Consider the following 26,263-nt stretch of genomic DNA (forward strand, 5'->3'; position numbering starts at 1 on the left):
ATATAACATTTTCTAGTAAGCAAAGTAAAGAAAAAACCAAAGAACTTCCTTATTGTTAATTGCAAGATCGGTAAAAAAAATAAAAAACACTTGGCTCATATTGAAAGTTAAGAGTCAAGGCTGTGAGTCAATGGATGTTGAGTTTGAGAGTCGAGGCCATAAGTGAGAAATAGAGAGATAAATCAAACGAGGGGAGAGTGAGATGAGATAAGCACTCATTCAATGAGTGTTAAGCTTCAAATTAAGGATTTTAAGGTTTTTATTTTTCTTATATTTTTTTATTGGAAAATTTTCTTAAAAATTTAATATATATTACCAGTATGGTCCGGGTGAATGGGTGGGCAGCTCAACACCTAGAACCGAGAACTAAACCCGGTACCTATCGGTTCCCTTGAAAACCATTGATTTTGATCCAGTTCAATTAGATCCCGGGCGGTTCCCAATTTCTTTACGTGCCTCTACTTTTGGTTCATTGGTGGCTAAGCTCTACTAGGAATAGTTGAGACTTTAAAAAAAATAAATAGCAAAAGTCATTTACAAATGTAGTTTTTATCAAATGGCATTTAACCCAAAGTTATTTCCCAATGCACTTTAAAATTACAATTTACCAAACACTATTGCATTTTGAAAAGCCTCTTTAGCCCAATGATATTTGTATTTTTCCAAAGACATTTTCCCCCAAAGCCAAGCCAAACCAAATGGGCCTTAAGATGACATATGGTTTAGTTGGCAAGCCTTTCAAGTGGCTTTTGGCCAAAAGCTAGCTTGGAAAAATTGAAAGCCCAATGCAAGAAGGGATCAACCTTGGGCTTTCGACCTTGGGTGAAATCCCATTTATAGACATTTTTCTTCCCATCTTACCCTCACTAGCTTTCTCATATTCCCATCCCGGTCTCACTATTTTTAGGGTTAGTGGCGGTCATCAACACTACTAATGTGCGATATCGGCGATGGCGGTTGGCTCTTAGACGACCCTGGCCTAACCCCAAGCTTCATCGCCTAGGGTCATGTAACCCCAAGCTACGATCGCTGGCACTAGATCGGCTCATCGGTGGCAAATGGTTTGGTCTTTTTAAATTTAAAAAAAAATAGAAAAATTGTAGCCAAAGCTCTTTGCAATTTATTTTTTACCAAACAATTTGCACTTTCCCAAAGAATTTTGGCTTTCAATATTTGTATTACGGCTCATTTCCAAAGTCAAACCAAATGCACTTTGTAAAGACCTTTTGTCAAAGTTGATTGGCAATAAAATTTTAAAAAACCCTTGAGTCAAAGCTAGCATTTCAAAATCCCTTACCCCAACGAAAGTCCTACTCAATGTTAGCTTCGAGCATTTCTGAAATGTTGATCACTTGTTTTCTTCTAACTTTGCCATCCTTAAACTTTCCAAATATCAATTTTACCTCACAAGTGTGCAATGGCGAGGTTAGATTTGATCACCAACAAGCCAGATCTAGCATTAGCAGCCGTCCACAGAGTCGCATGACCTAGATTTTGGGTTGCTGGGGTTGTGCAATCTTCCACCTAGGGTCGCACGGTTACAGGCGAGGGCTGCCAAAAGCCAAATGCCAGATCTAGCAATTTGGCATGACCTCAGGAAAAGCCATCGGTGCTAGATTTGGCTCACTTTTGCTAGCATCTAACCGCCTAAGTCTTTCGCCCGAGTGTTTCTAGTTGCTAGAGCTTCAGTATTCTGTTTTATTTTTTTAGAAAATATAACTAAAGTCCTTTATAGATGTAGTTTTATTCCAAACAACATTTAAGCCAAAGTTGTTTTTTAATACACTTTCCAATTACAATTAACCATTTATCAAAAACTTAAGTTGTTAGAAAATGGGCCTTTATTATGATTATAGCTTATGACCTAACACTTTTGATCTCAAAAATTTCAAAATTTTTTATAAGGCTTAATCCCCTAAAAAACCTCCAACTTTAGAACCAATCCCAATTTTTCCAAAAAAAAAAAAAAAAAAAAAATCTTGAATTTTTACTCTAATTCCAAATCTACTCATGCATCCAAAAAACGCCACTAGTTTTTTTAAAATTATTGGCATGAGGGCTAGTTAGATCTTCATTATTAGAACCTACATCTTCATCAACTCCCTCACCTTTATAAGGAACCATAATAACCTCCTACTATGGGTAATCTTGAAAAAAATTGATGGCAAATTTGAACATGTGAGAAGATTTGGAGTTAAAGTGAAAGTTGAAGATATTTTTTAGACAAAAGAAAAAATCAGTATTGAATTGGGATAAGACCTAAAGTTTGAAGATTTTTAGAAAATTTTGGGGCCAAAGGAAAAGTAACAATGAAAAAAAAAACACTTACTTCGGTTAAATTGGTAATTCAATTGAGTTGTGGTGCGAAATGTGTACAGTACACAACAACCACGACAACTTTTCTTCTTTTAATAAGACATATTCGACAATTTATATGATTGTTTTGGTCAGATCAAAGAGAGGATGAACACATGCATGGCCAGAATTTCAATCATATCTTTGCCAAATAAAGAAAGACTTACATTCGAAAATGAAACTTTGCAAGACCTTCATAATTGAAAATAACGTAACAATTAAAAGGGACACGTCGAAACAAATAAAGTCAAGCAAAGAATAAATATTAAGGACGAAATAGATCACTTTCCCCAATCTCCATCCTGCAAAAGAAAAATCAAAAACTCTCCGGCACGTCCTTAGTTCACGACACTGCACACCTTCCTGATCTCTCCTTGATTACCAGTGAGCACTTCGATCGAGCCCATCTTCACCATTGCCTTGGCGAACTTCCAGCTCCAAGTATAGCCATTCCTCGTGTTGTTCACGACCAGCCCCGAAGTCGAGGGACTCGTGTACAGCGTCTCGTCGGAAGTCAACAAGCCGCGGCGCTGCAGCAACTGAATGTAGTACTTGTTGTCCAGAGTGTTGGCTGTGATGCTATCGAGCGGCACGGTTGGGTCCGGTTGGGTCTTGTTGCTCGGTGGCGGGCACTTGGTCTTCAGGAAAGCGGCGTACGCACGGTCCAAGGTAGGATCTTGGGCGTGGGTGGCGTTGAACGCGTAGAGGCGGCTCGAGAACGAAGAGCAGTGCGAGATTCCGATCGAGTGCGCTCCCGAGAGGGTCACCATCTCATCCACCGAGAGCCCTTTCCTAGCGAAGTTGGCAATGAGCTGCTGGGCGTTGAAGCTCGGCGGCGGGAGGTTCTGTGTGACTTCCGGGAGGCGAGAGACACGGCCGTCGCGGCGGCCAGCAGGGACGTCGTAGATTATGCCCCCAGTGAATAGGGCACTGTTGCGGCTGGCAAATTGGGCACTGTCACGGGCAGCAAAGGCGACGATGTCGGCACACGAGACTGTCCCAGGGCACAAGGCTTCGAGCCGGGCCTTGGCCTGGTCGATGATTTCAAACCCTCGGAGGCTAGGGTTGTTAGCGGGGTGATCTCTTTCCGCCGGGTTTCCTGGGGTTGATTTCAAGAGCACTGAAGCATCACAGCCCTGAGATAAGTCTAGAAAGTCAGTAAGAGTATAGAAATCACAAAATAACTATCAACCATACACACGCGCACACACACGATACAAAAGAAACTATATGCCTCATAATAAAAATTTACATTTCCAATACATATTTTAAGAGTCTTAGCAAATTCTCTAGCACACTTTCAACATTTTCCTTCCAATCATTTCAAGTATAAAGCAAAGGGAATTACTCAAAAGGGAAGAAATAAATATTTAAAGAAAGCGAAATAAGTCGATTAAGGGAAAACTTTTGAGCATAAATACTTCTCCGTACCCTAACGAAGCAGTCGTGAAAATGCAGGCGAACAAGACCGGCCGCCATCCCAGGGTTCCTCGAGACAGCGTTGAACACGGTTTGCTTGATGATATTTTCTGCCAACGGGCAAGTACGGAGGTAGTATCCCACCTTTAGGGGGGGAGCTGCCATTGCAGAAACCGATACAAAGAGAACCAACGCGAGCGCGTGAAACCCCGCCACGACGGAAGCCATGTAGCCAGAGAGAGGCGAAGTGGAAGCAGTTCAATTGAAATGGAGATGTTTCTGATGGAGTACGTGAGATGACGGAGAGGGGAAAAGACAGAGATGTGCAGAGATGATGAGAATGCAAATAGCTCTGTCCAAGTATTTATAGATGGATATAATGGAGTGTGTATAAGCAAAAGGTTGATTCCTCTTATAACGAAAACAAAGGAACTTGCGTGGCTGTACTACTGAAGAGATGCATGTTCTTTTTCTTTTTTCATTTCAATAATTGATAATTAAGAGATGCATATATATACATCCAAACTATATTTACTCATTATTTCGTCGCAAATGCTTTTTTTCTTGTCAAACACAAATTCATGTTGAACAGTTCATATTGGAATAGTTCTTCCTTTGCTCCTGGCACGTTTTTTTCCAGCTCACTTCCTAATTCTTCCATGACTCTGCTCGGAGGGTCAGCTTTTGCCAAGTCTTCATGGCTAAATGAGACTAGCTGTGACGTTCATGCTTGAACCTTAAAAGTATCAACAGTTGAGATATGTCGAAATAATAATCAGAATATTTTGCCTGGCATAGAATCTGTTTTAGTATTAAAAAATCAGTCTGTGACGACAAAATTTGCATTTCTAAATGAGATTATTTGTGAAGTTTATGACCAAAAGCATTAACGGTTGAAATTTGGTCTGTATGAACATTTAATCATCGTCAATTGAGAGAAGGAACTAATCAATGGACAACAGTTGAGTAAACCGTGTACATGTACATTCGTCTCATTTGGTTGCAATAATGGAATAAGTCTATTACGAAATTAGCTATTATGCTGTAATGTCATAGTGCTGCTATTAATATTAGTCCGTTTGATTTAAGTGAAATAATATCTATTACGCGGTTTGGTTTCATGAATGACACATGTAGTAAGGTTAAAGAGCATAAGATTTACGAAAAATGGCCTTAAAATCAGAACTAAAGGGAATATGATCATCGCCGTTGTAATGGTCAATCATCATTCATTAGTTAATACCCACTAAAAGTAGGGCGCGTGACACACGATCCCATTTAAAATAAATATTGCATTAAACAAATTATCAGTTTAACAACTAATCATGAGTGTAATGCCCCATATATGTTATCAAGACATTCGATTTAACATAGAAATAAACAGGGTAATTGGAAATAACTGATTCGGTCGGGATGTAATACTTATTATATAGAGGGTCACGAAATAGCTATCGAAACTTTGGCCATAACAGAAATTGCATCGTAGCAACTTTGATGTAAATAAATACTATATAATAGGCAGTCGATCTGTAATAAGCTTTTGATGCAGTTGTCTTGAGGTTTTGCGTGCATCATTGATAAGTTACCATCAAAATGACTCATGCAAGAATTGTTACCCCGCCATGTAAGGAGATCCTATAAGATGGTTGATGATGGAGCGCACGACCATACAAGCATCCACGACATGCCCACTTTGACTTTGTTAATTATCATTTTGGGTCCTTGAGCACGTGGGACTTAAACAAGCTTAATATGGATCGAGCAATACCCGGTCAAAGATCCGAAGCTTCTTCGTTTGCTAATCTCGTGGGGATTTAATCCATTTTTTTTTATAGCTAACAAGATAATTGAGACAATGTAGCAAAATGAAGCTCCTTCACTGGCCCTTTATCTTCGGCACACCATCGTGCATCAAGACTATCTCAAAGCTTGAATAAGTTCGATTATTGTCGAGCAGATCTCAGTTTTTCTATTCTCATTCGAGACGAAAAGCAATAGCTCATCGACAAAATCTAATTACTTTTTTCTTAGTTTGAGAACACGAGAGCGATGATGTGAAGCTGGCCAATAAACTATTGTGTTAAAATGGGGGATTTTGTGTTTTTTATTGTCGTATCATTTTGGAAAGTCGATATCTCAAGCTAATTAGAATCAGGTTTCCTACCCATCTCAAAATAAAATTAAAGGTTTTAATCTTGTATATCCAATATTACAAAATCAAGTGCAATACAGTGATCTTTTAAGATCAAAAAGGGAAAATGACATAAATAATTCATGAACTTTAACTCAATATATAATATGATCCATAAACCTTAACTCAATGTACAATCTCACGTCTTAGTTTTTAATTTGTTCAAAGTGGTCCTTAAACTTGTAGTATATATTCAATTAAGTCCCTAAACTATATGAAAATGTTTACATGTTATTTGTAAACTTGAATTAATAGAACGATAATATTGAATATGTTCAATTAATTTATGGACTACATTGAACATATACATACCAAAAGTCTAGATATCATATTGAACAAATTAAAAGTTCATAGACCACATTTCACATTGGGCTATGGTTTAGAGATGACATTGAACAAATCAAAAGTCCATGGACCACATTGCAATTGCATATCAAGTTAAAGTTCAGCAACTTATCCCTAGGGGTGACCATCGTTCCAGGATAGAACCTAGAATCGAAGAACCGGGCCGGTTAGATCTTGTCCGACTCTAAATTCCAAGGTATGTAGGATAAGTTATAAGTTTCAAAAAATTGGGAGCCTATTTTACAGGCAAGTACCTACTTACATGAAAATAAGTTTTTGTGTTTTTCTTGATCTATATATTTCATATGGTCCTGTGATTTTTCATGGCATCCGATGATAAATATATAATTTGAAACCACATATTTGAGCTTTCGTTTTATAATTGAGACTTTTACTTTATTAATATTTCATATTCTTCGTTTGTCTAAATATAAGTTGAAGTCAATGGATTGTAATGGTAATTGGTAGTTATTAAAGGTAATGATTCATTGCAATCGTTCAATTAATAATAAAGGTAGAACTTGAGTAAAACCTAAAATCAACCCTAAAATCGATGATATTATAGGTTCCAGGTTTTAGGGTATACAGAGTAAGTTCCAGATTCCAAAGTATGATAAAGCCATTCCAATGGATAATAAACCTGTAAACCTGTACGAATCCTAGAACTACTCACCCTTAGTTATCACAATTAAAAACTTCCATGGGCGAAACCCGTGAGCCTTGACGGGTTTGGGACGGATTCGGGAATTGGGATTGATATGGATCTTGTCCGACCCATCTCGGTTCCAGCGGCCCCATTGGGCCGAAACGTAACCCACAAAGCCCAATACCAGGCCCAAATTGGCCAAGCAAGCCCACGTGTCCTCCACCTCCCTCCACCACAAAAACCCCAAACCCTAGCCGATCATCTCCTCCATCGCATTCTCTCCCCTTCTCTGTTTCTCCCCGCGTCTGCATCGCCGGCGGCCAAGATGCAGATCTTCGTGAAAACCCTGACGGGGAAGACCATCACCCTGGAGGTGGAGTCCTCCGACACCATCGACAACGTCAAGGCCAAGATCCAGGACAAGGAGGGCATCCCGCCCGACCAGCAGCGCCTCATCTTCGCCGGCAAGCAGCTCGAGGACGGCCGCACCCTCGCCGACTACAACATCCAGAAGGAGTCCACCCTCCACCTCGTCCTCCGCCTCCGGGGCGGCGCCAAGAAGCGTAAGAAGAAGACCTACACCAAGCCCAAGAAGATCAAGCATAAGAAGAAGAAGGTCAAGCTCGCCGTCCTCCAGTTCTACAAGGTGGACGACTCCGGCAAGGTCCAGCGGCTCCGGAAGGAGTGCCCGAACGCCGAGTGCGGCGCCGGCACCTTCATGGCCAACCACTTCGACCGCCACTACTGCGGTAAGTGCGGCCTCACCTATGTCTACCAGAAGGCCGGCGGCGATTGAGGTAGATATAGAGATAGAGAATTCAGTTATATGGAGTGTGTAGTCGTAAGATCGGACTGGATTTAGTTTATGGCGCTTCCATTTTTTTGCGGTACTTGGTGCTTTTGGCGTTAATTTGTGGCTCCGGAATGTGGAATTTTGGTTGCTGATATTTAGCTTCTTGAATGACATCTCTTATGAATCGTTTTTGCTTTAGCTTTGACTGGCTCCTTTTGGTCCCTGCGCTTCTGATCATTGTCGCAAATGCTTTGTGGATTATCAATGAACATGCTTTCTGATCATTGTTGGGTTGAGAAGATAGAGAAATTGATTCATTCAATACCCAATCTTGCGAGGTGGTAGTAATGACCTGATGCGTTTGGTTAATAGGTGAACTAGTGGCTTTTTGTGTTTTGGGTGCGGTTTGCAGTTTGTGGTTTGGTCCAGGCCGGAGAGGAGGACACCTTTTGTATCTCCATCTGGGATATCAATGTGCTTGGATAATTTTTGGTTGTCTTTCTTGGCTCTTCGGCTTGTGAGATTCGCTCAATTGTGACTGTTTTCCTTAGAACTACCAGAATTGATATAATGAGTCTGTCTGGAGAAGAAGCTCTAAATTATGAGCAGGCGGGTGTGTTTAGTCAAGACCATGAATGGCGTTCCTTTTTGCTATTATGCCAGAAGGTTATAGTTAGCAGCAATCAGTTATGGACCTCCTCTGAACATTTCTCCTTGATCATGAAGCGATTGCGAAGTATATTTGGCTGAAGTTGCTTCCATCCGCAGCTTTCTAGTTATCATAGCTGCTGTCGTCATTTGACGATAGGATCTTAGCCCTTCTTTATCGAAAGCATCTCGCACCTACAAATCAGCTCCTTTCTAATGAACGTCTATCAGCAGCTTTCCATGACTTCTCTCCATTTTTGGAGACCACTGTCATTGGAATTCATCAGCTGTAGAGTATCAATGTGGTTCTCCGGCTTAGAGCCTAAGCGTTGCTCCCGTGGCTGCCTTTTTATTGTATTAGAATGGGGATTGATGATGTATGAGGCGGCTCCGGCATTTCAAGTAGAGAGTGAGTTCAAATGTATAAGTGCTTATCTTGACATTAGATGCGATGAAATCTGCAGCACGCTCTTGCACTTGGAACGGATTTTCTTCTCTGTTGCATTAGGTTAGCTTTTGAGTTCAAAGGTTCTGTATTGACCCAATTTCTTGATTTTCAGCGTTGCACTTTGTGCACTGGGCTTATCTAGATTTTCTACAATGTCCGTTGTCATCATCAACTGCAAAATGTTGCGAAATAAAAAAAGAACGAAGCCTTTTATGGTCGGCCAAAAGAAAATCACTTTCAGGCACGGTCGTTCAGTCTGTCACGCTTTGTGCCTTGCGATCATTCCAATCAAACATGATTTCTAATTCGCTACAGGTACATGCGCTTCCTAGGTGAACCAAACATGCTCGGCTTGAAAGCAAAGCTGATGAATGTACCCACATAGTACCAGTACAACAGAAAACCGTGAAACCCATTAAAGAGAATCGATCAATACAATTAGCACCCTCGAAATGAGGTCCAACGACAAACAGGATTTTAATGTTCCTGTCATGTTCTCGCGTAAGCTTTGCTTTGCCAGCACTGAAAGCATAAGCACTCCCGAGACTACAATAGCCGTCGATGGTTGATGAAGCAAAGTGGCCGATATCAGTTTGCTTCTTTGAGGAGCAGCCGATTGATCAATCGGCATACTGGAATTGCTCGTACCTCATTTGCAAACTTCAGGAATCAAGCGCGCTCCCATACCACTGGGACAAATACCGAGAATATGTGTTTTTCACATAATGGATCGATTGGAAGAGGAAAGTGCTGGATTGCAAACAGCGTAGCTGTAGGCAATTGCTTCTGGATGAGGGGATGTGCTGCAGTAATTAGAGCCAGGGTTGTGTCTCGGTCTCTAATCCAACAGCACAAAGTGAAAGGCTCATCGTCTCAGTTAGAAGCAAGGTTACAGGCGCTGAGCTTACCGATAGCGTCGGGATCGCCTCTTTCTACCCTTCGCAAATCCAAAGGAGCACCAGCATAAAACCTTGAAATCGTCATGAAGTTGCGGTAGCGCTCTCCTAGTCGTTCCTCTCCTTCGCTCTCTCTTTCAACTGTCTATGGAAACTCAGTTCCAGAGGATGGTTTTCTATTTCTCCTACGTCATTATTCAAAATGAATGTCACTGTCCGATTCTCCTACTTATCCCAATGGGATGGATCCTCTTATTGGCTCTGCTGTTTCGTCTGCCTGTGGCCATCCCTTAGAACAAATCCAAATGCAGGGTCTGTTCATGAATTTCAAAGCAATTGCATTCGCAGAGCTATCTTCGAATTGCAACCGAGACAGATTTCGAAGCAATCGTTGATTTCATGCAAAGAGTTTGTGATCGAACGCTGACTCACTGCCCTACTTTGGGAGAAAGAGGTAAAAGATGTCGAAGTTCTTGGGCTTCCGAACGGGGTCATTATGTGAGATTTGTGAATACGTCTGTGGCACTCGTCGGCCGTCCTATATGTATTGAGTAATGTCCATTGTTAGATCACATATCGAAGCATCAACTTCTTCACATATTCTCACACAACTGTTATAAATCAAAAGTTAGTAATTTAGTAGCTTAGTTTAGGATTGACTCGATTAGGTTTGAGCAAGATGGAAAGATTGAACCGGCCAGTTTGGTTTGATTCCCACTCCCTAAAAGTGGACCAATCACCCTTAAACTGACCCAACTTGCTTTCATTAGGAGTAAGCATGGTTCCAAGGCATAATCGAGAATCTGAAAACTGGATCGGTAAAAACCGTTTCAATTTTAGATTCTAAGATATGCAGGATATGCTCCACGTTCCAAAAATTGAGAAATTTATTTCGATGGATATGTTTTCAATCAAGAAAGTTGGAACATGGAACTTAGAACCCAAAATAAGTTTTGTATTTTTCTTGTTATATTTATTTTATACATGGCATTCATCATAATGAGTGGGTAATTTAAAACCATTGATTTGACATTTTATTTCACATGATATCCGTGACTATGATTTTTGTCTTATTAATATTCCATACTTCTTGTGCATCTAAATATGAGTTATGATTAGTGGATTGTAACAAACGGTGATCATTAGAGTAGAACCTAAGTAAAGCCTAAAACTTGAGTATATAGGGAAAGTTCCAAGTTGAAGAAATTAGAGAATTTGTTCTCGTAGGTTTCATATGGAATTTGGATAGAACTTGAGACCGATCATCTCCAGTTTTTCACCCCCTTCAAGCCCCCGGGGGCAGAAATGTAACTCCGCTAGACCAAGGCCCAAGCCCACATCTCTCAAAACCCTAAAATACGCATCTCTCCTCGCCCTCCTCTCTTCCTGCACCAGAAAAACGCAAACCCTAGCCGATCTCCCCCCCTTCCCCCCAGCGGCTGCAGACCATCACCAATCCCTCCCTGGGTCTGCATCGCCGGCGGCCAAGATGCAGATCTTCGTGAAGACCCTGACGGGGAAGACCATCACCCTGGAGGTGGAGTCCTCCGACACCATCGACAACGTCAAGGCCAAGATCCAGGACAAGGAGGGCATCCCGCCCGACCAGCAGCGCCTCATCTTCGCCGGCAAGCAGCTCGAGGACGGCCGCACCCTCGCCGACTATAACATCCAGAAGGAGTCCACCCTCCACCTCGTCCTCCGCCTCCGGGGCGGCGCCAAGAAGCGGAAGAAGAAGACCTACACCAAGCCCAAGAAGATCAAGCATAAGAAGAAGAAGGTAAAGCTCGCCGTCCTCCAGTTCTACAAGGTGGACGACTCCGGCAAGGTCCAGCGGCTCCGGAAGGAGTGCCCGAACGCCGAGTGCGGCGCCGGGACCTTCATGGCCAACCACTTCGACCGCCACTACTGCGGTAAGTGCGGGCTAACCTATGTTTACCAGAAGGCCGGCGGTGATTGAGATCGATAGAGAGATAGATAATTTAAATTGTGGAGTCTGTAGCGGTAATCTTTTTACTGGGTTTAGTTTATGTTGCTTTCGAATGATGATTGTGGGATTCAAGTGTGGATTTTGGAGCTCGAAGTTAGCTTTTTGAAATGATTACTTATGAAACCATTTTGCTCTAGCTCGAGTCGCTTCTCTCGTTTGGAGTTTGGTTCTAAGGCGTTGATTGATAAGTGATTGTGCTTCTGATTGTTACCGAAATTGCTTTCTGCAATGTGGGAGTTGCCGCGCCAGTTAGAAGAGCTGGCATCAGATTCATTCATTATCCGGACTTGTGAGGCGGTAGTAAAGGGTTCTTGACGTGTTCATTTTCAAGCATTTCGCTCTCTGTTATTGCCGCTGTGTTCCTCAATCGCTCACACTTTATAGGTGGGAATCCATGTTCCTGAATCGCTTAGATTGATACTGAGTATATCTGGACGAGCTCTGAAGTATGAGCACCGGGTGTCATGAATCTGTTTGTCTCTGTTTCTCCAGTCCACGATGGATTCTTAAGGGGATTAAGTTGCTTCTTTTAGAGGGAGCTGTCTTTTGTTGTTTGATGATAGGATTCGAAGCTTGCTTGTTGTAGGCATCTCTCTTGTTTGAATCTGCTCTGGAGTCTGGTTTTGGAAATCTTTGTTGATTAGCTCTTTTGAATTATAGCTGTAAGAGACTGTCGATAGCAAAATTCATCAGCTGCAGCTGATGATTTGGTATTCTGGGGGGGGCACTTGTTATTTCTCCTGCCCACAGCTGAGCAAAATTCAGTAGTAGAACGTGAATCTGTCTCCATGAGATGTGTCGTTGGATTTAGATGAGCTGGAATAGAAGTCCACATGTATAATTTGATCTAATTCAATGATCTAAATGCTTTTCTCAACATTAGATGTGGTCAAATCTTCAGTAAGCCATTGCACCCAGAATGCAAGAGCTTGTAGATATTTGTTTCTTATGTTTGCTTTTTGAGCAGTTCATATTGCTCACTTTAATTGATCTTTCCTGTTTATGATCGACCAGATTTCTTGATCTTTGGCGATTTACTTTGTGCAGTAGGCCTTTTCTAGGCCTGTAAAGATGCCTTTTGGTAGTTTGAGAATTGATCAGATCTAGTCAAGTTGTGGCTCTCTTGGGGCTGCTATGAATTGCGCAGGTTGCGTTACATTCTTTGTAGTGCAGGAGGGCAGTGCTCATGGGATTTTGGAAGGTACAATGATATAAATGTTGGGCCCAATTACAAGAAGAATTTCCACTTTTTTTACTATAATGTCAAATTTTAACATGACCCTTTCATCGTACAAAGAAAGCATGACCTTTTACCGTCATGACGAATTTAACACAACATTTCAAAGGCTAGAGAAAAGTGCCATCTTTTGCCACTATGACAGACAACATCCTCTGATATTCAGTCAATTCTATTATGGACGAATATCACATTGTCTTCTCTAAACATGCGCAAAATATTCCTCGCTAGTTGAAACAGGTACCACAACTTTTCCCATAATCTCGGATAAAGGTCCGGACCTTCCGATTATGGACGAAACATTATGCTATTTTTGTCACATAGGTCAATACTTGTGCCTATCTTATGGTAAGTCTGGAAGGTCGGGTTAAATTTGTCTCAATGGCAAAAGTTTGGGCTTGGTCTTTTCTCGTCTTCTTGTTTGTCTTTTGGGTAGTTGGCTTAGGAGTTGTATTGTAGAAATGTCCTAAGTTTTCATAGGCAATCGCTATCCTGTTCTTCGAGAACCTGTCAAATATCAAATTACCAAGCACATAAAAAAATTATGAGATGGCCATTAACTTACGAAAGGGTTGGTGTGGTTTGAATTGATATGGAGTTATTCGGACTTCGCTTATTTAGTAGAAAATGATTGATTTGGAAAAATCTTTCTAAAAATGATCGCTTGTATTGCTTATAAAAATGAGTGGACGAAAAAATATTTTCATCATTCACGAAAATATTTAGGTATAAATCATCGACCAATTACCTCAAGTGAATTTTTAAATATTATTCATTTTTCATGAAATAAACGCATCTATAGTGGGGTAATTTCTGAAATCATAGATGACGTTGTGATTTGCTTCTCTAGTATTTTTGCAAATAATGGAAGGTAAGTTGAGGTAGCAAAAAGAAGTAAACCAAACATGTCCTCGTGTCTTGCTAGTAAAGTTGGTGGATTTTATTTTTTTTCCTGAACACTATAAATAGAACATAAGAAGAAGGGAATCGTAAGGTCACACACCTTTCACCAAATTATAGATAGCAAGCTGATGATGACCAAACTCTACGATGTAACTCAACTACAATGATTGATGATGTTGCCAACTTTTTCATCATAATTTTCACATAGCAACATTAGGCTTTCATTATCGATGGAGCTTTAGCAGAAAGAAAACAAAGATCCTATTAACTTGATTCGAGCTGTTGGTTAATCAATTGGTGAATGGGTATTGTTCGTACCTCATCCTACAATTGTGGAGGACTAATTGCACCGCGATGTTGCTAGGACAATTGCTAAGCAAACATGCTCTCACATAACCGGTGCACATGACACAATTAGGAAGGGAAAGCAATGAATTGCAGACTACGTGGCCATAAGCAACTGCCATTAGATAAGAAGACGTTGTGTAATAATCATAATCTAGGTGATTGCATGTCATGATCTCTCAGGCTGAAAGAAGGTACGCTAAGCTATAGGTGAAATGATCGCCGGCTTGGTACGTAGCTAGGTCACAAGCTGCAGACGTTTGGCTTGTGTCGAGAGGACCACTTGCAATGTTGCCAATCCAAAGGAGCATAAACGTGAGACCTAAAATCCTCTGTGAAGTGAAGTGGTCATTAACTCTTTGTATCTTCTCTTACTCTCTCTTCAACTGTTGCTAAATTTTTTTAGAATATTTGGGTATTTAAAAGAAATTCTTTTTGTATGTTTCTTCGTCGTTTCATCTATCACACCTCGAATCCTTGTTGGGATAGAGATGATGTGACATCTCAGATTTTCAATCCTATTTTCTATTGAATAAATCGGGCATTTCATCGATGCGCTTATAGGGCTGTTCTCAGAACTGATCACTCTCGAGATAACTAGGTTATTTGGAAAAGTCATTAAGGAATTTTAAGTCAATAGACTTGAGAATTCGATCAGGAATCGGCTATTCAACTGTACTCATATTTAAAGGTCATTACGGCATAGTTAAAAATCGCTTAGAGATCAGGGATAGGTCGGTTCAATAGAGATGTGTGGCTAAACGTAAGTGACTTCACTAAATTGGAAAATTTTCGTCGACTGGCACTAGACTGATTTTTCTATCATTTTGATACCCTGTGTCCGTATTTGAATTTTTGAGATTTTCACGATAACCGAGAGTTACCAATGTGTCGAGTGGGTTCATTGTGGCTCGAAGAAAATCGACTATGGGTCATTTGTACTAAAAATTTCTGAAACCTACTCAGTAGCCTAGATCACGCTAAAAACACGCTAGAATGAAATTAACCGTGAATTTGAATCCGATTTCAGAAATTAAAAGTTTTTTAATGTTAGAAATCATTTTAGGAACATCGACTTAGTCTCAGAAAATTTTTCTGCAAACCGAGACTTTTTAGGAAAAAGTCATCATAGGGCCGTTTTTGTCCAAAAAAAATTTGGGACCATTTTTTATCGTGCAATTAGGAAGTAAGAGGAATTGATTGGTGAGAAAAAAAAATATCAATTTGATCAAGGGCTTGGTATTGGAATTTATAGAGGCCAAATTACGTTGAATTGAGAAAGAAAAGAAGTCTAATTGGCGAGAAAACTTGTGAATTCGTATGCTCCCCACCACCATGACTTATGGATCAATTCAAACTTCTAGATGGGAGCATTAGTGGCTGATGTGAGGCCAAGGGACCAGCTAATGGTGGAGGAATGGTCAAGGGGACCATTGAGGAGGAAATGTGACCAAGTAGACCCCTTGTCCTTCATCTCTCCCTCTCTCCCTTATCCACCGTCGATCACCCCTTCCATCCTCTCCATTGTGTCATGCGGAAACCAGAAAATCTAGAGGAGAAGCCGAGCAGCCAGCCAACACGTCGTTGGGACCGCTCACCACCGCCGGACCACCGTTCGCCGTCCTCGCGTGCGCTGCTGCCCCGCGCCCGCCTGCGCGACCCCAACCCCTCATCCGAGTCTCTCGTCGTCACAGCGGCTATCTCGTGCCTTGTGGTGCTCAGGGAGCCGTCTAGCCGTCGTTTCGCTGCCGTGAGTCCACCTAGGCCCAGTTTGGTTCCCTCAACCTTCCTCAGCCTGTTGTTGCCTCAAACATAGCTTGTTTCCCTTTGTTTCAGCCCAAAACAGAAGCAAAGACCAATGGGTTTCTAGCAACTTGTTGGCCCGTTTTGGGGTTGTTCCGAGCCCTGAAAGCTAGGCCCACTTTGGAGAGAAGTGAGCCTCGTCGCGTCCCCTTCAATTTGCACCAACCGGATCGCCAAGCAAGTGAGTTTAATTCACTAATCCTCGTTTAGTAGTTTAATGATGCTTAAGGGTTGTTTAGTTTAAACTAAGATTGATTTAGTGGATAATTAGAACGGTTTAATGAATTAGTTAATTACCGATGCATGTTAGGTGGTTAGTTTTGCGTAATTAGCGAGTAGATAGGCTTTAATATTTATTTAACGAGTCTTGAAATTTTTCCGGGTTCGTTTCGGCATTCAATTAGGCATTACGGGCCTTTAGATTTATTGCTATTTAATAATTAATTTTCGTAATTATTTAATTATTTATTTACTTTTTGGAAATTAGACTGGGATAATTGATGACTGGAATTTTATGCTAGTTATCGTGGTGCAATCTATTTATTTATTTGAGCTTTAATTTGTGTTGAATTGGTGTGATTGTGCTTTTAGGAATTTATTCCTAAAATTAATTATTTTAAGTAATTAATTGGAAATTAACCGAGGCGTCGGTTTACAATGCCAAAAATATTTTGGTGGACCATATGAAATGGTGGGAAGTTCAAAAGTGAAAGTATTGTATTTTGGTTAAGGCCAGCCGTGTACCCACACACATGTATAAAGTGATAAATTGAATTGATTATATGGTTTGTGATGGTATACTATATCAATCTGTGAGTGATATGTTAGATTAGATTGTGAGCAGTATACCGGTATACTATATCAACCCACGGGTTTTGATACGTCAGTTTAACGAGAGCAGTATACTTTATCAACTTAGCAAGAGCAATATTATCAGCTTAGAGAGGGCATTAACATTATACTATATCATTCTACAGGTTTTGATATGTCAACTTAGATTGCGAATAATATACTTTATCAGCTTAGAGAGAGCATTATTAGTGTGCTATATCAACCCGACGGTTCGATATGTCAACTTAGATTGAAAGCAATAGACTATTTATCAACTTAGCGCAAGCTATACTATCTATTTATCAGCTTAGAGCGAGCAGTCCTAATGTGGGTGGACTTATAGATAGTATTGAATGGGCCGACTAAGGGATAGTCGTGATGACATGTAATCGGTTAGGTCGATTGATCGATGTTTCGATCTAAGCTAAATTGGAGTGATGACTTGATTCATTGAAATTATGAATTGAACTGACTTGCAAGAAGGAACTGAGGCCAAGGTAAGTCCTCTGACCCGTGATGTGCTTAAGCAGCACTTAGGGCATATTTTCTTCTTAATTTGGTCTTAAAGGGTTGAACTTGCTGAGACATTGTCTCACTGGTTATTGTATAACCATTTTTAGGTCCTTAGATGGTGTTGATGGAGGACCAGAAGCCCCGGAATTTAGTAGTTGAAGCCTGAAGAATCGGCGATCATGTCCAACTAGTTAGTCGTAGGACAATTCTCTTTTGTTAGGAGTTGATTCCTTTTGTAAACCTTTGTGTATAGACCTGTGTGTTTATAAAAATGTATTTTGTAAAAAGTTATAGCCCTACTTTCTTATCCCATTGGTTTATTATCTGGTGATTATTTATATGCTTTCGCATGGGTACTAAAATGAATGGGTTGGCGATGCGTCTTGGAACGTTACTATTTAATCAACCAGGTGAGGGATGGGTGCGTGCTCGAGGATCGGGGCGTGACAGATGACATGATCGTTCTTTCACTCAAAGGATGAAGCCTTTAACCACCGCTTTTCCAATTCCTAAAAATCTCCGTCAATAATGCTCTCCCTTTATTAGTCGCTAATTGAGGAATTTGAAAAGATTTGAAAATAAAGGGGTAAACAACCACAAGTTTAGTGAGTAATGCATATCTTCTAAGCAAATCGACCAAACACTACGTGTATATATATATATATATATATAAAAGTATATAGTATAACTAGTAACTCATAATCCAATTCATTAATATACATATTAAATCAAGTATGAGTCATTCATTAGTCAGAAATACACATTTAAATCCATCATTATGATTCAAATATAAATGGTCAAATCTATTTATTAATCTTTGTGAAAAACTATGTCAATGGTCGATCTATCGATCCATCTCATATCAAAACTCATATCAATGGTCCATCAATTGACTAATCTTTCTCTCATGCATTTATTTATCATTTTCTTTATTGACTTTTCAATCATACTTTCCTTTTTTTTTTTTAATGTGGGCCCCACCTTTGAAAAGTCAAAATAATACACACTCTAGAATGATTAATTATGTCTGATTCGAGTACTTATCTTATTGCAAAATACTTTAATTGGACGAACGAGAAGCGTGAACACTTACCGGGTCTTGCGTTATGCAATTAAGTTGGCTCGGTAAGATCTCGAAGGCGTGCACATGAGAAATCCCATTCCTCTTCTTCCCCTTTCTTCTTCTCTCTTTCCCTTATTTTCTCCCTTTCCTCTCTTTCCCTTCTATTCTACGAGCTCTTAGCCTGCTAAAGCTTTCACTTATCCTCTTCTTTATTAACTTTTCAAACTTATTTTCCTTTTTTTTTCCTATTGGCCCCACCTTTAAAAAGTCAGAATATTACATCTTCTACAATGATTAATTATGTCTAATTCGAGTACTTATCTTGTTACAAAATACTTCAACTGGATGAACGAAGAGTGTGAGCACTTACCGGGTGTTGTGTTCCGTAGTCAAGTCGGCTTGGTGAGATCCCAAAGATGTGCACATGAGAAACCTCATTCCTCTTCTTCCCCCTTCTTCTTTTTTTTTCCTTTACTTTCTTCCTTTCCTCTCTTTCCTTTATATTCTATGAGCTCTCAGCCTAAGCATTAACTTATCCTCTTCTTTACTCACTTTTCAACATTATTTTCTTTTTCTTTTTCTAATGGGCTCCACTTTGAAAATTCAAAATATTATATTTCTGCAATGATTAATTTTGTATGATTCGAGTGCTTATTTTGTTGCAAGATCCTTCTGACTGGTTCTATTATGTTGTTTTTACCTGGAGTCATTGTTTGCAACAATGCAATGGTGGATATGCATTCTCGATTTGTTCATTCTTTCGAAGCAATCATCTTGACTTCTATCTTAATGTCGCCTTCTCTAGTTTGAATCTATTAGTCAAATTGGAATGCTACTTTTGCCATGCAATTTAGTTAATAACTATCAATGTTGCATGGGAATGTAATTAGTGGAGTCAAGGGTAAGTGGTGTCTTGTCTTCAGGAAATGTTGGTCCGATTGACAAAATTGTTCGAAGCTCTCGGGAGCAAGAAAGCAACGAGGCAGCAGTCGTCGGTTATGGGATCGTGAATAGAAAGTAATTGAACTGACTTTGTTATTTAGAAAATAGAATGATAGTTAGACACTAGTTTTCCCGATACAATGTAAGTTTGAGGACTCGATCATCAATTCTAAACTGTCTTCCGAAGGAGTGCAAATCACAAATCAGGACGAAAAGGATTCGAGACTCGACCCTCCTCGTGTGTATGAAGTCTCGTAGCATGTAAAAAAGAGATACTACTTCCGACGAAGAATAGTCACGATGCAGAGAATGAGGCTAACATGACCTCACAAAACAATGGGGACACAATCTGGGAAGAAAAGAATTTTTAGCCTTCACGATTAGGGCGTATGCACTGTAGCAAGGAATGTGAAGCACCGCGAGGACAAAATACCTGCAGATATAAATAGAATCAGTAAGAACGCGTCCATTGGTCTATTCAAGGAAAAAAGAAGCGACGGAGTCAGGAGAAAATAAATGTACCATAGAGCAGCCCACGGTGTCGATAGAATAAGAAAAGGATATGGCCACCTGGGGAGGCTCAATTTATGTTAGAAAATCATCGTAAATCTCTAATTTGAACCGAAAGACAAGGAAAAAAAAAATTGAAGTCTATGGAGAGAAGCAAGGAAGAAGCTGTACAGAACTACTTTACCATGAATAACCACAGGCATGGATGACCCATTGAAAAATGACATATATAGAGCTCCAGAGCGTGAAGTAAGCAAACCGGAACCATGGGAATGGCTGAAATGTTAGAAGCAAAAAGGATTATAAAGCTGGTGAAAGGAGGAAAGAAGCAGCTCCAGAGTGTATAATAAGCTAAGATATTTCATGGATATGCTTCTGGTATGCAATACTTACAAGGTTGTTGAGCGCAGTATCAACTAGGAGGAAGAAGGCATTCAGTGTGTGCATGCATCCCATCACCTGCCAAGAAGAGATTGCGTATGTTAGAAGAGACATTGTCATCCGGCAATTTTCAACTACAACAAATTGCAGAGTTTTTTTTGTCATGGACTCAACCTGCGATGTATGATGTAAAAGGCAGGTAAACAAAAGTTTTTGAAACCAGCAGAACATTTATTCAGTGTGTACATGGAGAAGGCACTCACCACGTTCAGGCCAAGACGTTCTGTAGACATGAATGGGACTATCACGCACCAAAAGACAACATCCGTCATGACTACAGCTCCTGCACAAGTCTGGAGATCAAGGATTATATCAGTTAACAATAAAACTCTAAGGCACATCAATCAAAATGAAGGGCCTGAAAAATCATTTGCTATCACACTAGCTAACATCAGTCTAAGCCACAAGAAAGCAGAACATATGATATCATCAATCTTGAAATTTTTTCGTCAACTAATGTAGTAGGAGTCGGTGAAATTTGCAAAAATTAAATGGCTAAGACACATAGGTCGTGGCAAAGAAAAACAGATTTAGAAAGACAAACAGTTAACTATCACAACTCTGAACAAAACATGGTAGCCCAAGAAAACTGACCAAAGAAGGTCATCAATGCAGATTATAAACATCTAAAATCTGTTTGATGAAGTCGACTTAGACAGTCCCACCTGATATAAAGATTGCATCAGATATCCCCAAAATCCCGCTCTTTCCAGGATCTCCTCTTCAGTGTAGCGGCATCTCAACTTGGAGCCCCTGATTTCTTGTTCTCTGTTCAAGTTAGAAGCGGTCGTTCTGCTCTCTTCCAAATCCCTCTTGAACTCACCCCTAGTTCCATTTGCAGAAGGAGATGGCATGTAATGCGACCAGCACCCATATGCAGACACAACAGACCCTACCTATTGCAAACATTTCATTTTCATTTGTGAGATCTAAGATACTCTATAAAGTAGAGAAGTATGCACTTCACAATGGATCATCTTAAAGTACCAGGATCTGGAGGATATAACAATTTACTGCACAAATCACTAATCTGATATACTAGAAATTAAAAAGAATGACGACATTCATCTTACCGCAAAATAGATCATAACTAGAGAGAAAGTCCACCTGAAAAGGTTGAAGCCAGAGTCACAGAAAATCAATGAGTAAACATTGTTGACAACGCATTGGTAATGGAAAAACTTGATTAGAAACTTTTAAAAATAAAAAAGAATTATATGAATTTAGCCATTATAGCCACTTTGAGACTTGTATTTGTCAATCTTGAAATCTTCTATTACATTTGAGTTTGCAGCTAAATGGTCTTAACTAAATAGAGCAGAACTTCAAGATGACACAACAACAAAGTCCAAACACAAGCAGAGTAATCCCTTAGCCCATCCAAATACCGTATTAAATATGAAGCGGCTCTCACATTTTTCAAATATTAGCGAGCTCCATTTCACTACCAAAGAAGGTACATGACTGAAAGGGGAAATTCCATTTACTGAGTGTAGCAATAATGTCAAGCAGCAATAATGTCAGGCAGCAATGGAACCAAGCAAAGTCAACTTCCTGCTTTTAACTTGTTCTGCTTATCTTATTAAACTTTATCAATCAAACTGGTCCCCTAAGAACTCACTAAGCCCAAGAATCACACCAGCCATTTGCAAGCTGATAAGATACAGGACATGCAGATGGGCTAAGCCATAGTCCCTCGTACATGGCCAAGTCAAAAAGAGAATCCACCAACCAGCTGCCATAGCGGCCTCCATTCTAATAAATTATGTCTTATAGTTTTAACTCCACTGACAATGACAATACAATCAACTGTGCTCAAGGTTACACGTGGCCCAACTGCATTGATCATGCCCGTCCAATAGGCAACGGGCGAAACCTAATAGAAAAAGGGAAAGAATTTAATTTGGTGCAGCTACCGCTCTCGACCTGTTCTAATGGCGACGTAATCAAGTTAAAACTCCACTGAGCTGAAACTGAAAAATCCGAAATTGGGTTCACCGAGCGACTGAGAATTCTTGCTCTGTCGTGATCAGAACTCACTAAAGATATGTTTTTGCTATCATGTGCCTCTACTGAAGCAACTGAATCAGCTAAATCAGCATTACCGATACCATTATGACGCCGTCCTCGTCGTCAAGGAGGAGGAGGAGGAGGAGGAGAAGGACTTACTCGGTGTAATACATGTACACGCTCACGCCCCAGTCATCGATGTCCTGGAACATGAACCCGATCATGACCAGGCACGAGCAGAGCCGCGTCCCAAAGAGCCAGCCCGGGTGAACCCCGCGCCAGCAGCTGGTCCAGAGCTGCGCCGAGCCCACGTGGCTCTTCGGGACGGAGCCCTGCATCGACCCATCACTGCTCTCGGGCCGACCCACCAGCAGGCTCTCGTACAGGCTGTTGCCGTCGCGCCGGCAGGCGCCCTCTTTCCACCAGAGCACCCACAGGGACCCGACGACCGCGACGCCCACAATGCCGAAGCAGACGAAGTCGTACCAGGCGACGTCCAGTCCCATGCCCACGAGGTGTTCGACGGAAGGCGGCAGTGAAGAGGGAGACGAATACGGCTGCTCATTGGCGGAGGGAGGTCCGGGAGGGGGTTTTATGCAGCTGACGCGATGGCGTGGGGATTTAGCGAGCGGTCTTCGGGATGGAGGGAATGGTAGATTTGACCGTCTGGTTTGGGTCTTGGAGAATCGCTTGGTGTTTTAAACGGTTAAGTAAAGGACAATGTGGCGGTGATAAGGGGGTGGGGGTCGACGTTTGGGACCTCATTTTCACAGAGAGCGACGACAGAAAAAACCCTCTCGAAAGAGATAAAAGGGAAAAAAAAAAAAAGGGAAGAAAGCAGAGTTCCAATCGAAAGTGGACTAGCCCTCCTCCAAGTTTGGCATCTGGTGCTAAAAGTACATGCATGAGGAGAAACAAAAGCAAATTAGAAGTTGAGTTGGACTTTGCGTGCTTCTTGTTTTCCAATTTTTTAATCATCTCTTGACATGCGACGTCGATTTCGTATTAGAAAATGCATCTTGTTGAACCCGGCCGAGGATATTTAAATTGTTTGTCGCACCATATTTAATTTGCATGGTTCCCAAATTAGTTTAGTGAAATCAAAGTTTCGATCCTTAAATTTAGGGTAGTGCTTTTTCTATTCCTTATTTGGCTTATAAATTATTTTTCACAAGAGTTTGACCATATTACCTCTTGTCAGGCACATCATTCTTATGTTTCAATTAAACTTCACAAAAGAAAAGAAAGTATTTTTCTTCTTTTTGTTTTTATTATTTTTTTCTTTTTGGGTCCCACTTTCCTTCTTCATACTCACTTCTCTCTATTCTCTCTCTTGCAAGCGATCCTCTTCTTTCCACGCCTTTGATGTCTACCCACAACAGTGTCGTTCGATATAGCATCGTCAATCAAGGGCTAGTTACTCATTTTGACGTGGTCGTAATGCTAAGAAAGAAGAGAGATGAAATTGTGTTCGGTGGGCGGAACCTAATCACTATGTATGTAGGAGAACACACACGTTTGATCTTTTGGCCCAGAAAGGGCATTGGGAGTGGGCAAATGTTCTCATTATGGTAAAAGTAAGTGGATCTTGTGCTAGTGTCTATTCAAAATTGCAGATACAAGGACCTCACTAACGTTGCTCCAACAGGGATTTGTTCGGCAAATGCTTTCTAGATTCCATCTTCTTCCTTTCTTTCTTTCTTATTTTTTTAATTAATTCAAATGACTCAGAACCCAATTGTAGACCAGTCCAAATGGATCATTGACCCATTTCTTAACTCATATAAGTGTTAAACGTGTCATAAATAAGTTAGTTATATTATGTATATATGGGTTTAAACATAAAATAAATGATTAATAGATCATAAATGAGTCTTAAACGGGTTTACAATTTATTTAGACTCACCACACCTCAATCTATCTTCATTCTTTTTGGCCCTCACTTGATCTTGTACTCGCTCACTCCTCGCTCTTCCCTAGTATAGGCAATAGATTTACATTGCATTAAAAAATATATACATAGGGGTTAAATGGATCCATTTTAATGAGAACAATTTCAACTTGACCCACCCATTTAATGCGTCTACTCGATACAATTTGGTCCTCCATTGTCACATCATCAATAGAAACAAAAGCAACAGGTCATGACATTTCAAGCGAATCATTTCTCATAAGATGGAATTCCTAAACAATCAATAGTACTTGAACAACCAAGACAATTGAACAAATTTATCGGAAGTTTCTTGGATGTTGCCGTCATTTTCAAACACCAATGTTATATTATGGATGCATTTATTTTGCAAAAAAAATGATGGATTTGAAAAACGTTTCTAAGAAATGATTGCTTGAATCATTTACAAAAATGAATGTACAAAAACATATTCCAATCATCCATGAAATTATTTAGAAATAAATTCTAGTCGATATTACAAATATTTTTTATTGAGTCATTATTTAAAAAATATTTTTCAAATTATTTGTTTTTTGCGAAACAAACGGAGCATATATTAAATCAAGAAAGCACTTGACTTTTTTTATTTAAGAAATATAAATATTAGCAAAATGTTCCTCTTGAAATAGGTTCCTCCTAATAGCTGCTAATCCTGGTAATTGTTTTTCTCAATGCAAGATGACAATGAAATCTGATTGCGGTACTTGGAAGTTAATCACAAATTATTATGCGACATCTAAAACTTTGATGACCGAGAGGGCCGTTTGGTTTGTGAAAAAGTTTTCAATTTTTTATTTTCAGTGAAAATGAGAATGAAAATAGTCGTGTTTTTATTTTCAGTCTTTTTTATTAAAAAAAATTCACTATGTGAAAATCAAAAGTTTCTTTAAAATGAGAGTTTTGTAAATAAACAATAATTTTCGTAATTAGTTTTTTTTTTCCCTTTTTTGGGTAAACCATACCCGTCACTTCACAAAAACATTTCTTATTCCATACTCTCATTTTTAAAGTTTCAAAAAAAATCTTGATGAAGCTTCAATAGATTATTCCTTTTCTCTTTTTTTAACAAAGCTTCAATCATTTTAGGATTAATATCACGAAAAGCCCCAAACTAGTACGCATATAACAAATTTATCTCAAATGACCACAAAAAATCTCAAAATTAGTACGCTTGTGATAAATTTATCTCAAACTAATTTTTTGATTGCCAAAAATTATAAATTGATACATTGTAGCAAATATATTCTCCTTACCACAAAAAATCACAAAATCGATACAACTATAACAAACGAAGAATAAAATTCATAGTTGGTATACTAGTAAACTATCACATATCATTCAATTCAGCAATTTAACAATAAAATTTAATAAAAACTAATAAAAGAAAATTTCATTACAACTATACCGGTTTGGAATAAATTTATCAAAGTTATACTAGCTTGGAGTTTTTGGCGGTCAAAACATTAATTTAGGATAAATTTATCAAATGTGTACCGATATGAGATTTTTTTATGATATTAATTCATCATTTTACTGATAAAATTGTTTTATTTACCAAAGTCTTTGTTAATTTTATTTTGCACATAAGTTTGATGTTTGTCTAATATTTGGGTAGGCCTTTGAGATTTTATACTAATGTAGCTCTTAATTTCGCTTTTCATTATTTGAATGAGTGATGCTTTTATGTCCTATAATTTGTAAAAATCTTATCTAAAAAATTATCGAATTTTAAATATTTCATGATAGAAGAGAAAGCATCGTATGACACAATGCTTAAAAAGAAAGTGATAATGTGACGTGGTTTTATACCCGAGCAACTTTCATTTGACTCAAAGTTGGGTTAACGCATTCTTAAAATTAAATTTAACAAATAAGTAATATGGAGATTAATATGCACAATAGATGGCTTATACACACACATATATATATGAGATTATGGTCCCTGACCCTGACCCAAAAAAAATTAGTGCTCGCATGAGAAAA

At 39.5% G+C, this 26,263-nt stretch overlaps 3 protein-coding genes across 3 annotated transcripts; 1 reads left to right on the forward strand and 2 right to left on the reverse strand.

Moving 5' to 3' along the window:
- Window positions 1–2,462: 2,462 nt before the first annotated feature.
- Window positions 2,463–4,145, reverse strand: LOC104428966 (peroxidase 5). Its single transcript, XM_010041878.3, has 2 exons — window positions 3,787–4,145; window positions 2,463–3,491 (listed from the first exon to the last, which is right to left on the reverse strand). The coding sequence occupies exons 1-2, from the start codon at window positions 4,000–4,002 to the stop codon at window positions 2,694–2,696; spliced, it is 1,014 nt and encodes a 337-aa protein (XP_010040180.2). The 5' UTR covers window positions 4,003–4,145; the 3' UTR covers window positions 2,463–2,693.
- Window positions 4,146–7,210: 3,065 nt separating this feature from the next.
- LOC104456611 lies at window positions 7,211–11,867 on the forward strand. The gene is made up of 2 exons (XM_039299608.1): window positions 7,211–7,749; window positions 10,991–11,867. Exons 1-2 carry the CDS (start codon window positions 7,282–7,284, stop codon window positions 11,699–11,701), a joined length of 1,179 nt encoding a protein of 392 aa, XP_039155542.1. The 5' UTR covers window positions 7,211–7,281; the 3' UTR covers window positions 11,702–11,867.
- A 7,570-nt stretch (window positions 11,868–19,437) lies between these two features.
- On the reverse strand, window positions 19,438–23,085 carry LOC104456613. The gene is made up of 8 exons (XM_010071439.3): window positions 22,489–23,085; window positions 21,393–21,426; window positions 20,985–21,215; window positions 20,523–20,612; window positions 20,272–20,337; window positions 20,063–20,154; window positions 19,891–19,938; window positions 19,438–19,801 (listed from the first exon to the last, which is right to left on the reverse strand). The coding sequence occupies exons 1-8, from the start codon at window positions 22,833–22,835 to the stop codon at window positions 19,684–19,686; spliced, it is 1,026 nt and encodes a 341-aa protein (XP_010069741.2). The 5' UTR covers window positions 22,836–23,085; the 3' UTR covers window positions 19,438–19,683.
- Between the last annotated feature and the right edge of the window lie 3,178 nt (window positions 23,086–26,263).

The sequence above is a fragment of the Eucalyptus grandis genome, chromosome 8 (assembly GCF_016545825.1).
Source record: "Eucalyptus grandis isolate ANBG69807.140 chromosome 8, ASM1654582v1, whole genome shotgun sequence".
Lineage (NCBI taxonomy): Eukaryota > Viridiplantae > Streptophyta > Magnoliopsida > Myrtales > Myrtaceae > Eucalyptus > Eucalyptus grandis.